Source organism: Trichosurus vulpecula, chromosome 8 (assembly GCF_011100635.1).
Source record: "Trichosurus vulpecula isolate mTriVul1 chromosome 8, mTriVul1.pri, whole genome shotgun sequence".
In the NCBI taxonomy this organism is placed as follows: domain Eukaryota; kingdom Metazoa; phylum Chordata; class Mammalia; order Diprotodontia; family Phalangeridae; genus Trichosurus; species Trichosurus vulpecula.
Genome location: NC_050580.1, coordinates 255,205,391 through 255,221,724, shown reverse-complemented (window position 1 = coordinate 255,221,724; position 16,334 = coordinate 255,205,391). Strand labels below are relative to the sequence as shown.

General features: G+C 39.3%; 1 protein-coding gene across 2 annotated transcripts in view; it reads right to left on the bottom strand.

The window, feature by feature from the left end:
* The window catches only part of ITPK1 (inositol-tetrakisphosphate 1-kinase), a 310,259-nt gene that overhangs the window by 220,644 nt on the left and 73,281 nt on the right, over positions 1 to 16,334 (bottom strand). For both annotated transcript variants that reach the window (XM_036734679.1, XM_036734680.1), the window contains exon 3: positions 5,372 to 5,396. In XM_036734679.1, coding sequence (XP_036590574.1) covers positions 5,372 to 5,396 — 25 coding nt within the window. The remainder of the gene's footprint in view (positions 1 to 5,371; positions 5,397 to 16,334) is intronic.

The following is a 16,334-nucleotide window of genomic DNA, read 5'->3' as shown; positions in this document are numbered from 1 at the left end:
CAGCTGGAAAAAACTCTTGAGGGTCAGATCAAGGTTTGCCTTCTATCTGTACAGACATAGGCCAAAGTCATTTCTACATGCCAGTCATTAATCAGAATTGGAATTAAAGGAGTAACCTTGGCCGGACCACTAGTTTCCCCATCTGTAAAATGACCTCTGAGTTCTCATCCCTTCTAGTACTTAGACCTTGGAGAACTCCCATCAGCTACCAGGCTCAAGGTTGCCACCTGAGTATCAAGCCTCAATATATTCACAACAAAGATTTGAAGGGGATATCAACACTGGGAACTTCCTGAAGTTGCAGTGTTACAGTTCAGATATTGCGCAAACAGGAATGCAGGTATGTGGGTTTGTATCTTCTCTTTCGAGATGACAGTTTATTGATGAGAATATGAGTGGCCTTTCTTCTAGGCAGTTCACAACAGAATCTACTGCTGGAAACTACAGCAAATCTGATGCTTACCACAAGGAAATAACATCTCTTTTCCAATCCATCCTCTCTTCATTCTTCCCCCAAACTATGTTTTAGCTTCACAACACCTTCCTCCCCACTCTGCACACACAGTAGCCTAGCCAAACCAGCCTTTTACCCACCCGCTCCACCTCCAATTTCCATGCCCTTGGACGGGCTGTTTCCCCCAAATCTGAAATCCTATTCACCTACCTCTTAAAATCCTGGATTCCTTCAAGTCTCAGTTCAAAGAGCACATTCTAAATGAACCCCTTCCTAATTTTCCCAGCAACTACTGACTTCCCCACAAACTTATCCAGTGTCTATTTCAAAAGTGCCTAAATGTACACGTTATGGCCATCAGCTAGACCGGTAAGCACCTCAAAGGAAAGGACTGTTTTCATTATCATCTTGTATCCTCAAAGCCTAGCATAATGCCTGCCACACTGTAAATATTAAAGAAATGCTTGTTTACTGATTAATTACCTATGAATGAAGAAAATGAAAATTGCGAATGTTTTTGCATTTTCCAATATTAACAGGTATGTTTTTTGGATTGTTTGGGTTGTTTCTTATTCTTGTTGCTTTTTGGGAGGGGAGGGGAAGGTTTTCCAATGGTGCTTTCCAATCTAAACCAATCAGAATTGTTCCGAAACTCTATATTAATAACTTAGATTTTTTTTAACCTTTTCACTTGATGTCTTTCCTTATCTCCCTCCTTTCTTACCCCCGCCCCCAAAAGGAGATTTTTAAAAGAATCACTCAATTTCTACAAAGCACTCTAAGCACATTTTAATGTGCACAATGTCTTCTCCAATCTGGGATGAAAAGTCATCAAATCAAAAGGGGTTATCATTGGGATATGTACTGCCAATCTCTTTCCCAAGGTAAACTCCCTCTAGCAGTTCAGAGCCAAATGCCACCATCCTCTCTGTGGTACATCTGGAAAAGAACACCAGACCTGGAATATAAAGAACCAGGCTTGAATTCCAGCTCTTCTACTTAAGCAAGTCACCCTTCTTTGAAGCTCAGTTTCACATGCTTTAGCATTTTAAGAACCCTAAAAAATCAAATCCTACCCATCTATCCTACCCTTTTATTTTTTAATTGAAGAAACTGTAGCCCAGACAGGGCAAGTGACCTGGCCTAGGTCAAACAGCTAAGGACAGAACTCAGAGCAGGCTCAAGGTCTCCTAGCCGTTCAGAGCTCCTTCTAGTACATCATATGAGCAGCTTACAATTAGTTTAGTGCCTTAAAGACAAAAGGAAAGCAGAAAGAAAACTGCCCCTCCCCCCCATATGACGAATACAGAGAATCTTAGAAAGACTTACACAATCGGATACAAAGTGAAGAAAGGAGAATCAAGGAAACAATAGGCGCAATTACTACTAACAACTTAAGCGGAAAGAACCACAAAACAATGAAAAGTCAATGTTGCAAAATTGGACAGAACAAGCATGGCCCCAGAGGAGAGGTTTAGGAAATCGTCCCCCTCTCATTCCTTTGCAGGAGTGGAAGGAAGACCCACGGGTACGGCACACTGCACACACTTTCAGACCTTTTTTGATGCAGTAATAATTGATGTTGCTCACTTTTCCCCTTTTATTTCTTTTAAAAAATACTGTTATATACAGAATGGTTCCATTGGAAGAGGGAAAGGGAAGGGAAGAGATTATGGGAAAAAATTCAGGTGATACAGAAACAAAAGATAAATAAAAATTTATTCTAAAAAAGAAATTCTGGATATCAACAAAAATTTGCTTAAAAAAATAAAAGTGAGGCCCACAATATTTATGTACTGGATTGCTAGTCCCTGAATAATAAAGATTAATAGTGTGCCTCAAGACAAACACCCCTTCACCCCCCCCCACACACACACACTCTCATACACCAACATACAGTCTTAGGATTTACTGTAAAGTAATTCACTGCGCTCAGGTCACCAAAAAACACAATCAGCATCTTCGTTTGGCTGATTTATAATTATAATCAGTGTTTCTTTTTTACTCACTGAGTTTTTATTTCCACAACAGACTGTTACATGTACCTGTTTTTTAAAAGGTTTCCAACATAATACAAGTCTCCTCACTGGTTGGCAGCCCTTTTGCTGCCAGGCCTGACCAAGCCTTTTCTTCTGGGATTGAGCTCTACATCTAGATCCCATGAGTGCAATCTGAAGAGCTCCATTAATTGGCGAGCTTCACGCCTCACCATATTTACAATGGGGGAATAAGTAAGTAATGACCTGAAGCTGGTGAGTTGCTATTATGGTTTAAGATGTTGTATAAACAAGAACTTGGATATGGAATATATAAAGGGGGAGGCTAAAAGCGCCTCCTGAAGGAGTTGTTACAGTTTCAGATGTTATGTAAACAGGAATGCGGAAATGTGGGTCTGTATTCTTCTCTTTCAAGTGCTTGTTAATTGATGAGAATATGAGTTGGACCTTCTTTGAGGCAGCTCACAATAAAATTCGCTCCTAGAGACTGCACTGGATTAGCTACTCACCAGAAGGTAATAATATCTCTTTTTCCAGGTAAACTTCCACCAATTCAGGGCCAAATCATCCTCTGTTTGGCACTTAGAGCTTTATACAACCTGTCCCCAACCTACCTTTCCAGATTTATTACAAATCATGCTCCCTGATGTCATTAACAGACACTATGTGAAAGTCAGCATTGAAAGGCTATAGAAAAACCAATACTGCCTTGTTTAGGGACACCAGGATGGAAGTCAATCTACTGTTTTAGGAACTTCGCCCATTCCTACCTCCAGTTACTTAATTTTTTTTGTGCTACAAAACTATTTCTGGGACCCCCTTAAAACAAAGATTCTGATCTACAGTGTTGCCAAGATGGCACAAGGACTGACTGCTACCAACACATCCTCTTACCCACCTCCAAGTCTTCCCTCCTCTCCCCACCATGGTTGATGTTAGCTCCATAAGGAATATAGTCAAATGGATGGAAAAAGGTACAGGACATCAATATAAAATTATTAACCAATCCATTAACATTTATTAAGCAACTATTATGTGTCAGGCACCGTGTGCTATGCTCTAAGGTTGCAGAAAGAGGCAAAACACAGTCCCTTCTCTCAAGAAGCTTACAAACTAATGGAGGAGACAACATACAAACAAACCCATACAAATAAGTTACACGCATGATAAAAAGAAATAATTAAAAGACAGACCACGCTAGAATTAAAGCAGGGAAGCAAGTGGCAGAGATGAGGAGGAAGAGCGCTCCAAGCATGGGGGACAGCCAGAGAAAATGCCCAGGGCTGAGAAGTGGAATGTCTTGTTCATAGAACAGCCAAGAGGCCAGTGTCACTGGATCAAAGAATGTGTTGGGGAATGAGGTGTAAGAAGAATGGAAAGGTAGAAGGAGGAGCCAGATTATGAAGGACTTTGAACACCAAGCAGAGGTGATAGGGAGCTGCTTAGAATTCAATAAGAGGAATATAAAGAAGAGGCCTAGAAGTAGCTATATAAAATTACAGGAAGCCAAAAATAGAGCCAGAAAAAAGAGAACACACTATATAAAAGATGGGGATAAATGCACACAGGATGTTGGGGGGGGGGGGGGGGTGTTAGGGGCTATAGTTAAAGAGGGTATGCAGTTGTTTGAGCACTTTATGTATTCAAATATAAAGCTGTCCAAAAGGCTTAATTAGTTTTGTTGTTTCAAGTGAATAATCAACATTATCAAGGATCCAACCCTGGGCCTTAGACCTTACTAGTCCTCAGGCTCCTGAGGAAACAATTACTTCTCCTGGACACATCCAGAGGATTCAACTTTGGTCCCAAGACTCGTAGTTTGTACCACTCTTCCTAGATCTCTGGATCAAAACCAGAGGCTCTATGCCTCCTGGGCCCTTCTCATCCCTGGGGTAAGTCTGATGCTGGAGAGCAGAGATGTGCCACACCTGAACCCTAAATAATGGCACTGCTTCTGCTGCCCCCATTTTCCTCTTTACTCTCCCTTCTATCTCACTATAAATAATATGCCAAACCACAAGAGTGTGTTCTATGGTTTTAACAGCAAGAGAAAAAAGAATTTCAAAATAATACACCAGAATAGAGTCATTTATAATGCATGGAAAACATGACCAAGTGATCCTAGCAATTCTACTTATTAAAGTTTCTCTTGGGCTTGAATTGCACATCCCTATTCCTCCAGTGTATCCCATCCCCTCCTTGCCATAGAAATAAATGGCTGCTTCCTTCCCAAAACTGAATATAAGAACTACCACCCCAGATTTCTCTGGACCAAAATCATTACTAAACCAGTTTCACTCTCAAGCAAACAGGAAACCTACTGAGATATCATAACAAACGTGTGGTCCTCTCTACCCACAGTATCATGAAATTCTTTAGCTAATCAGATATCTAATGACAGCTCCTTCAAAATGAGAATTAAACAAAGAAATAGCCTCAAATAAATAAGACAGATCATATCACTCCAAAACCAAAATATTACAGTCCAAAGAGATTCATGCCCTTGCCCTATCCCTTACCTCCCACTCAGTCGCCTAAATTCAATCCAGACATCTCTTCTTTACAACCTTCCTCCCTTGCCCCAAATGGACTACAAGATTAGAAACCTTTCCAGAGCACTGGAGGCAAAGAAGTCAAAACCTCGGAATAACTGCTTAACCAGAAGGATGCTGAAGTTCTTTCCCTTGCCCCATAAAGGCAGACTTACTCTTCTCTTTAAAACTGGTGCCAAGTTTAACAGGCTGACAGGAGTTGGGGGGTGGGGGGATGTACTTTGGGAGAAGAAAGGGAATAGAAAGGTGTTCCCCAAAAGAGAATCAGTCTAATCATTTCCCAGGATAAAGGGGAAAGAGGTTAGACTTAGGAGGTTCAGGAGGTTGATTTTCTAATAGAGATCAGTCACAGTACAATCTTTACTCACCTGCACAACTTCTATGCCCCTTTTCCTGTAAAGAAAGAAAAAAAGAGATGTTACTTTGACAAATAAGGAAGCAGCCTCTCAAGAAAATTAGTCACACCTAAGAGCATGAAAATCTTCCCATGACTCAACCAAAGGGCATCAAACAAACAGAGGAAAGGAGCTTCCACTGAAGCTAAATAGACACCAAGGAGACAACAAGGCACCAAGACCCACCCACCTCCAAAAAATTTATGCACCATCTTACTGCTCTGAAATGTTGCTTTGCAGTAACTGTGAGGTAAGTAGCCCTAAGGAGCATCATCTCCATTTTAGGGATAATCAAAGGGGAGGCTCAAAATGGTAAATTAACTTGGGCAAGGTCATCCAGGGGGTTAAGAAGCAAAGTTGGGGCTGAAACTATGCCCCTGATTCAAGGTCCAGGGTTCTCTACACTATAGCATATCAAATAAAAACAACCACTATTTTGTTATCACTCCTTAAAGAATCAGAAGGAACCCCAATAGTCATCTAGTCTAACCCATATCTGGGAAAGAATAGCCACTTTGACACAAGAATATGCTCTTGTGTGGCAACAAATTATGCTGTCATGTGTTTTAAGAAAGTTAGACTAAAGGGAGAGAGTTTGGGGTGAGATCATATTTTTGTTAACTATAAATACAACTCACTACACTGGAGGATGCCTCTTTCATATTTATCCAGGCCATCACTTGGAAGAATTGCTGGGACAGAAAGTTCAACTCTGCTCCCTGTGCCCATCCACTTCATCCACTGACAGTGTTTGTTTCAAAGAAAAATAGAATATAAACCTGAATTGTTAAATGATTTGTAATTTTCCTCAAGCCTCATGTATACACTAAGTAATATCAACTACTCGGGTTGATGTGGGGAGGGGTGGGGGGCACACCTCACTTATACTAAATCCCACTCATTTTCACCTCTGTTGTTTCTACTCAAGTTGTTAGCCTTTCACCTGGAATGCCCTCACCCATCTACCTATCCAAATTCTCCAGATCCTTTAATACCCACTCGAGCTCTCAAAATTTCTGATGGCAGGGGCTCATAACCCTGGGTCCATGATAAGGAATCCCTGAACTTGGGGGAGGATGGGATATGGGGGGGGGGGGGCGCTAAAACTTTACTACAACTTCACTTTCACTCAGTTCTAACTGAAATTTAGTATTTCCTTCATTTATGAATTTTAAAAAAATTATCCTGAGAACATCCACAGGCTTCACCAGACTGCCTATGACACTAAAAAAAAAGGGGGGGGGGTGCCTAAAAGCCCTGTTCTAAAAGAGTTATCATCCACATCACACAAATAAGCACCTTAAAACATACCTACGCAGAGTGCAATTTCCTGTTCCTCAAATAGTTTTTCTTGGGCACAGATAAAGTCTTAAACTTCCAGATAAGTACCCTAGCATTTTTAAACAGTTAAATGTACCACCATCCTAAAGAGAGTAAAGCTAACCACCTTCAAAACATGTCAAACCCTTTACCTGGGGGGCCCATGGCCATGTTGTTTTGACCAAACAAAGCTAACTAGAATAAAAGGCACGTAAAGGAATGAAATCCTTTCTTGAAAATGTAACATGACCAGTCAAACCTTGTGATTGCTTCGAAGTTTACTAGCAACATATAAGCCAACCTGACCATGTATTCAACATTGATTTTGACAGGAAAATATGTTAACTGATGCTCTAAGGAGCCAACCCCACCCTTTGCAGGGGGTTTCAGTACACAGCAGGATGATAATTGCTTTCACAACTTTTACGTCTCTTTTGAGACCCAACACAGGTCATAAACACCTACAAACTCAGTCATTCCTGCCAAGCCAATATTGGAATCTGGAAAGGCTTACATATCTTTTCTAGTGGACTTAAAGAAATCTCAGCACATCTGCCAAACTAAACTTATTTGGATAGTTTCTGATACTAGGGCAGATCCACAACCTCACCAGTCTAAGTCCCTCTACCGCTACAGATCAAAATCCTTTCAAGTCTTGTCACCATGTACAACATTTCCAACATGTTCCCATCTTCTTCATACAAGATGACCAGACTGGTTACAGTCTGGTAGAATTTGACTCATCGTAAGGAAAAGAATTTTCTAACGGTAAGAGCCATTCAGCAGTGCAACAGGCTAGTTTCATTACACAGCAAGCTCACTGTCAATGGAAATACTGAAGCTGGGACTTTTAAATAATAATCAGCCAGAGATGCTACAGAAAAGAGGAACAAACTCAGAGTAAATCGAAAAGCATTTATTAAGTGCCTACTACAAGCCTAGCACTATACTAATCATTGGGGATACAAATACAATGAATGAAACATTCTCTACACATATGGAACATACATTCTTAGAAGAAAGTTAGAGCTTGAAGTGACCTTATCATTAAACATTTCCCAAACACCTACAGAACACTGTGCTGGAATATGGGGAACATAATAAGTTTAGATAACATATACCTTGACCTCAAGGAGCTGAAATTATTAGAGATCTCTCCTCAAATGATCTTGCAATTACTGAATTGTGCCCAGTACAACGTAATCTCCTTTAGGGAATAACAGACTGTTACATTTCGATTTTTTATTTGCGCATTTGGTAGGGGCTTAATAATTGTCTGAATTTCATTCATTTTAATTACTCTAGTAAGGGATAAGACACATGCATATATAGCTATAAATATAAAATATCACATGATAATTGTATTAGAGGTACAAAACAGTGTAATGAGAAATCTAAAGGGAAATGCTACTAACATCAGAGAGAAATCTAGTGCTAGAAATACTAGCTTTAACAATAAGAAAATGAAACTGAAGGAATAAGCATAGGTAAAGAAGAAACAAAATTACTGTGTTTTGAGCTGATATGGTATGCATGAAGAAACTAAAAGAGTCAACTAAAAATTAATTGAAAAAATAACTTCCTCAAAGTTGCACTTTAAAAAATAAATCCACATAATCATCATTGTTTTTGGTTACCAACAAAACCCAGCCAGAAGAACTAAATATAAAAAATCCATCCAAAATAACTAGAGAAGCTAAAAAATATTTCAGAATGTATCTAAAAAGATTCAACCACGAACTATATCAATCCAACTGTATCTTTTTTTTTTTAGAAATAAAGAGTCCTAAATAAGTGGTGAAATATTAATTACCCTTGGATAGGCTAAGTCAAGATAATAAAAGTGACAATGCTGCTTAAATTAATTTACTTATTCAATGCCATTCCAAACTATTAAAACTCATCCGAAGGAACAAAAGTAAAAAATCTCATGGGAAATGATGAAAAACAAATGGGAAGGCAGCTAGTCATACCAGATCTTAAACTATATTACAAAACATTATACTTCATTAGGCATACAACTTACAAAAACAAACAGCAGACTACGGTATTGGATAAATTCGAAGACCTCAGTAAGTGCTAATTATTTGAAAAATTTCTAGGAAAAGTAGAAAGAAGCCTGGCAGCAACAGGTTACAGACCAGCGTCTCACAACACGTACCAAGACAAACTCCAACGGTCACGTATAAACAAATCAGAGGACCACGGCAGAAATTATTTCCATCCAAATGACTCCGACGATCTGGATATTCAATCCGAGTCTCCCTCCTGAGCCACCATCCTGAAGTCACTCGTCTTACCGAACATTTCAGACCTGAACGTGTCCGTGTCTCCCGCATCTAAAACATGCCTGACAGGCGGACCAGCTCCACCGGATGGTTAGCAGAAGACAGGGATGTATGGGAAGGACAGCCCTCTGGGCACAGGAAAAAGTACAAGCAAGGCTAGAGCCAGGCCAGTTTAGCTACAGCAAAAGGATAATATGAAATGAAGATGGGAAGGTAGAACAGCAAAGGAATATATAACTTAAATATAAAAAGTTTTGCCATAAATGAAAAGAAATAACTTTAATTAACTATAAACAGAGAAAGAGTACATGATCAAACAAGAGACAAAAAAGCTAAGAGAAGATAAAATAGATCGTTCCTAATACATGAGATTTAAAAGTTTTTGTACAAAACAGTTAAAATTATGAGAAAAGATTAACTAGAAAAATAATTTTACAGCAAGTTTCTCTGATCAAGGTCTCACATCCAAGATAAAATTCAAATTCATAAGACAAAAGCCATTTCCCAATAGATCAGTGGTCAAAGCATAAGAGCAGGCAGTTTTGTAAAGAAGCCATTAAAGTTATAAATAACCATATAAAATGCTATATATCACAAATACTTAGACAAAATTCAGGCAAGTCTAAGATTCTGTCTCACACCCATTCGACTGGCAAAGATGACCCCCCAAAAAGGAAAAATAACTTTTGGAGGAGCTGTAGGGGAAAAATGGAACATTTATGCACTACTGAAAAAACAAAGTGCCACTGAAACTTTTTTTAATGCACATTAGAGGACAGAAGGAAGGTTAGATGGAAACATCAGTAAGTAGGACAGCTTTCAAAGTTTTAAGTTGTATTCATTGTGAAAATGCAAGCTGTATATAGTAAAAGCTCACAGTTTCATGTACAATTTTATTTTGTTTGACTTTCTGTATGGAAATTATTCTATCTGATGCTTAAGTTCAAAATAAAATAAATTTTTAAAATATAGAGGGGTTCCAGAGAAAGAACTGTGAAGTTTGAATACAGATTGAGGCCCACTACACGCTCACCTTTTTTGCTTCTCTTTTGTTTTTGTTTTTGGAGTTTTTTTTTTTTGGTTCTGTTTCTTCTTTCTCATGATTCATTCCATTGGTCATAATTCTTCTCCACAACTTGACTAGTGCATAAATTAATTCAATGCGAAGTTATACATGATAGTTATATGAGATTCCATGCCGTCTTGGGGAGGGAGGGGGGAGGGAGGGGAGAAAATCTGGAACTCAAAACTATGTAGAACCGTGTGTGGTAAACTAAAAATAAATAAATTAATTAATTAAAAAAAAATACAGAGGGGTACTGAATTGCAGAAGGCCCTTGAATACCAGGCAAGGAAACTTAAACTTTACTCCTCTGTCAATGGAGATATATGTTTGTTTGTTTGCTTTATCTATATAAAAATATTAGCCTGGCAGTGTATGAAGATTGGATTATAGAAGGAAGAGAGAAAAGTCTGGAAAACCTGTTAGGAGGCTGTTTCCCTAGTCGAAGTGGGTGCTGGCAAGAAGGTGGAATAGACAAGAGTTGGTCCGTTTTAGTTAAATAAACACTTGGTCTTTATGTGGTATAGGAGAAGATGGAGAAGAAAGAATCAATAACAAATCTAGTATTTTGAACATGAGAAATTGGATGATGATGTCACTGCACTAATCAGTGATATCAGAAGGAAGATCAACTTTATAGAGAAAAAAAAAGTTCAGTTTCAATGTGCTGAGCTAGAGAAACCAAATGGACATCCAGGCAGAGATGCAAGTCACAAATGGAGATAGAAATGAATGGCTGAATGAAAGAAACCTTCATTATGCCAGTGCTTACCATTCCCCTTTGCAATATGTTCTTCCATATTCCATATCGACTTCCCTAGCATGTATGGTGCAAAGATTCCTAGATTTAGAGCTATCTGAGGAACCACTTAAAAAATCTTTAAGATTACATAATGTTAATTTTTACTTTGTCCAGAAATATGCTTTCATTGATGTAGGGTACTCCAGGTGAGGAAATTTTTTTCAAGGAAGGCAAATCAGTGACTGTTTATGCAAACTACAAGCCAAGTGACTTGCCCAAATCACAAGGTTAGTATGTGTCAGAAGTGGAATTGAACTCAGCTCTTCCCAAATCAGAGATCTGCTCTTTCTATTCACTATGGGTCAATGCCTCTCCCAGAAATTAAGAGATAAAAATATAAATTTACAAAACAAATTAACTAGGAGTAGAAATACCTTAGTATTCCCTTATGTAGTTTAGTTTCCATGGAAAATATGAGCTTTCAATCCATTACAAAACTTTTTATTTACAATGAATTCTTAAGGAACACACCTATAACATAAATCACCGACCTTTCATCATCACTACAGCCCTCTGGGTTCTGAGACCAAAGATGCTGTAAGTAGGTCACATACACCTTACCAAAGCCAGTGCCAATTAATCTACAAATAAGATTCTTCAGAAACTATTTGGTGAAGAATTACAGGCTCACAGACGTGAGGAATTTTAGATCTTAGAACACAGTCATGTATCCCCAACTGAGAAATGATCAAATGATATAAATAGGCAATTTTCAGAGAAAGAAATCCACCCTACAGCAGCACGAAAAAATTCTCTAAGTCACTAACAATGAAAGAAATGCAAATGAAAACAACTCTGAAGAAACTATCTCATACTCACCAAATGGGCAAAGTTTACAAAAAGGAAACATGACCAATGTTGGGGGGGCTGTGGGGAAACAGCTGGGAACTGGTCCAGCAAAAGCTGGAAAGCAAGGCGAGGCAAGGCAACAAGAGGTTAAGTGCCTACTATGTAGAAGACACTGAGCTAACCACTGCCCCCAAGGAGTTTACATTCTAAAGCGGGAAGAGAGCGCATGAAAGGAGGAGGGGCATAATCATAAAAGAGCAAGGGGAAGGGTGGTAAAGTGCACGATCCAATAGCTGGGAAGAAATAAAGCTTGGCTAGCCTTGGCCGGCCCTGAAAATGGAAGCCCCGGACAAAATTCACCCGTGGTCATCCGTGGAAGAAGGGACTGTACAGAAGAGAATTATAACTATAAATGAGTCAGCCAATAAATGTTGATTAGGTGCCTACTATGTGCCAGGCATTGTACTAAGTGGCTTAGTGAATAGAGAGGGAGTCTTTAAGTCAGTCAGTAGATGGATAAATCCTTATTAAGCATCTACTAAAAATGATGAGGTCAGAAGACAAACTGTAAGGGGTTAAGCAAAAAGTGAGTGAGAGGAGAGACAGCAAAAGCGCTTATTGAAGACGTTCTTTTTAAGGAGTTTGGCTACAAAGGACGTAAGAGATATAAGATGATAGTAGGGATGGAAGGATCAAGTGAGGGGTTTTTATGGATGGAGGAGACATAAGCATGGTTGTAGGAAGAAAAGAAGGAGAAAGGAGACAGGGAGAAATTATAGTAAGTGATAGAAGGGGCAATCTGTTGGAGGAACAGGATTGCTTATGCAGGTGAAAGATGGGTCTTGGTAAGGAGTAAGGCCACAGGTCAAGGAAATCGTGGTAGAAGAATGAAAGGAGATGGAAAAGAGAAGAAAAGATATAGTTTCTAGCAAATGGATTCTATTTTTTCTGTAAAACATGAGATATGGTTCTCCGCTGGGAGAGAGAGCCATAGGAAATTTGAGTCAAGAAGAAAAAGTTTGAAGTACTGCTTCGAAGGATGGGATGGTGAGCTGATAAGGTAAATGCAGAAGTATTGCCCAGCACCAGTGAGGGCCCAGATGGGGCTATATAACATAAATCTATAGTAAACCCAATTAGAATGATTGCATGTTTTTCTCCATCTACTTTCAACAGTAGGTGTGTAGGAGTCAAGGTGTCAGAAGGTGGGAGTCAGCCAAGACTGAGGTGGGATAGGGCACAATCATGATGTGACAAAGCCAGGAACTCAAGAGAAGAGTAGGCTTGACCATGTTTGCCAAGGAGTCATGAAAAGTGTAAAGAGTGGAGGAGAGAATGGTAGTACAGGGATGGCCTGGGAAAGAAGTGAAGAATCAAAGGACCGGAGGTCACAAGTAGGGTTTGGTAAAGGGAAGGCACAGGGAGAGATGGAAAACAAATAGATTATTGTAGGATAAAGGAATTTCAGAATTCTTGAAGTTGGAGGTTTTGGTATTAGAAGACAGAGGGAGAGGCAGAAAGGCAACAGACTGTTATGAGATAAGGGAATTTCAGAGTCCACAAACATGGGGATGGTACCTTTGTGAAGCAACACAAGATCAAAGGTATGACCATCTTTCTTTGTGGGGATGAGGTGAGGTGAAGGAATAGGTCATGGTAAATTAGCAGACTGAGGAACTGATCAGTCAGAGTGTGTGCTATAGAAAAGAGATATGTGCCACCTACTCTACCTACTATAGGACCATTGTGAGGGTCAAAGGATCACAATAAGGAGTATGAGTACACTAAGAAAAGTACAAAGTATAAAAAGATTTCTCAATTTTACAGCAATATTTTGAGAAACCGCTGTAGTAATAGAGTAAAATGAACAGATCAGGAGCCATAAAGATTTGGGGAAGTAAGAATAAGAATAAGAAAAATAGCAGCTACCTATCTGGCCCTACTAAGTGCCAAGAGCTGCACTTCAGGATCATTATCTCATTTGCTCATCCCACAACCCTGGGAGGTAGAAGCCATTATTATCTCTATGGCTGTTATCCTATTAGTCAACAAAAAACAGATTGGATGGCTGCCTTCTGGCTACACCCAATATCCCCTCTGACTTCTCAGACCAAAACTCCCTTCCCTAGCCACCCACCATTCCCTTATATTTGTTGCCCCCACCCCTTTTTTTTTCCAAAACACAAGTTCCTTGAGGATAGGAATTGATCCTCCTTTGTGTTTGTTATCTCCAGCACCTCACACAGTACCTGGCACTTCTTAATAAATCCTTTCATGTTCATTAATTTTTCAAAAGGGATCCTTATCAGGCAGTTTTTGAAAAAAAGAACTGCAAGCTACCAATAGCCATATGAAATGCTCCAAACCACTAGTAAGAGAAATGAAAATTAAAACGACTCCCAGGTTTCACCTCACACTCAGGCTAACAGGACAAAAAAATGAGAATGGTAAAAACTGGAGGAGCCATTATAGTTTAAAAAAAAAAAAGGCACACTAATGGGAGCTGAGAACAAGTCTAGTTATTCTGTTAACAAAAAAGTCACTAAATTGTACATATTATTTAATCCATCAATACTATTACTGGGCACATACCCCAAGGATGTAAAAGTTCTACACATAAAGCAATGAATTATAGCAGCAATTTTTAGAAGAGCACAGAACTGGAAGAACTGGTGGTGTCCATCAACTGGGGCATGGCTAAGCAAAATGTAATGTATTTGATGGGGTTTAGACTGTGGGAGCCCCCTAGAACTCCTGAATCTTACAATTAGATTTGCCTGAGGCCATAAGCCTTTCATTGTTGCTAGGCCCAAATCTCTAAACTAGGTTACTCTTAACCTAGCCTAGCCTTCCATTGTACAGGTAAATCCGCTCCTGATCCTATCAAAATGTCTTTGCCCAAATCTGTTGCCCTTAAACTAGCCTAGCCCTACACAGTCTGTCATCTCCAGGTAGCCTTCAGCTACTTCCCCCCCTTAATCCCATTCTCTTGGTTCCTGCCATCTGACCTCACCCTAGTCCCATCAAGCTCCTCCTCAGACTCTTTCTCAAGACCTTCCCTAAACCCCTCCTCCGACCATAATCCTTCTGTATATAAGTTTCATCTTGCTTCCATGAAGGTGCTCAGACTCAGACTGAATCTGGCCTGCTTGTGAAAATAAGCATCACAAAGGGTGAGATTTCTTAAGACAACCCATTATGGCGAATCTGTAACAAACTTTGTCTTTCTTTGGCTGTGAGATGGCTTGAGTTGAATTCATTCAAGCAGGACCCAGCATGTTGGTATTTTGGGGTCTTGAGCACCCCTAAAAACATGGTTCCCTGACCTCATCATATTAATGTAATGGCATAATAGCAAACTGTCATTAGAACATTAACCTTAGCTAGGTGAGATTCATCACTTGGACCTGAATATTTTTGGCCAAAGAAATTTATAAAAACCAATGAAGGTATGGAGAGGTTACAATCTGCCTCCATTGAAGAACTACTCAGTACAACAAAATCATAGGGCCTTCAAAGTATTCAAGGATAACTTGTGTAAGCCAACAAACTAGAGCCTCTAAAAGACAGAGAACAGCACCAGTGATAGCTGAGCCACTCCAACAAGAAGGAAAAAACAGCCAAAGGTTCAATGAGAGCAGGTTGGAAGTAATATGGAGCTTCTTCTGGGGCTCCCCTGACAAGAAGGGGCCAGAACAGAAGACACACTGCTATTTTTAAGCAGCCTGGTTATCATTTGGACAGCCAAGAAACTTTCTTCTTGCAGCTGGAAGAGGAGGGTGGGGATTTCTCAGAACAACACAGCTGCCGTGGGAACCCAATCCAGGCTTCATACTGGAGAATTTCACGGTAGATGAAACACAGACTTGAAATGCAGCCTTGTACCATTGGGAAGACAAGAAGAAAGCCTGCACCTGCACCCAAAGGCTAAAACCTACTTAGTGCTGGAAAATTAACAATTATTATAGTGGTAAACCAAGCATTCGCCCAGTAACTGGTACAAAGCTTTGGTAACTGTCAGATTTTAAATACCACTAATAATATATTTGTTCATCAACAAAAAGATATCTAAGTAATAGCTTATATACAGAAAGGAGCAGAGAACTAGGGAAAGTTTCATGTTCCTAAAAGTATTGAAAGCAGACAGGCTATTTAAATGCTATTTAGAAATGTACTAGACTTTTAAGTAAATTACAACTAAAGTATGAACAGCTCATATTTCTATAGTCCTTTACATTTTAGAAAGAACAATACTGTAGGATAGGGAATGAAAATAATTAATATTACAAAACACTAGAGGCCTTTCCAGTAAGATCAGTAATAAAGCAAATAGGTCCACAGATTTTATTTTTGGAAGGCCCTCTAGTGTTTGAGGATGTTCACAGACAGAAAACAAAATTCCATTCAAAATAATTACAGAATATTTAAAATATCTGGGAATTCAGATACCAATTCAAAGGAACTGTGTAAATACAATTACAAAACACTTTATAGAAATAAAGATAGATTACTTTACAGATTCAGTGCCATACCAATCAAGCCAAGCTAACAAGCAGTTAAACAACTACTTAAGCCATTTATGCAGCTAAACCAGGTGCTGTGCTAAGTCCAGAGGATACAAATAAAGGCAAAACATCCCAAGCCTTCAAAAACCTGACAAACTACCCAAGGACT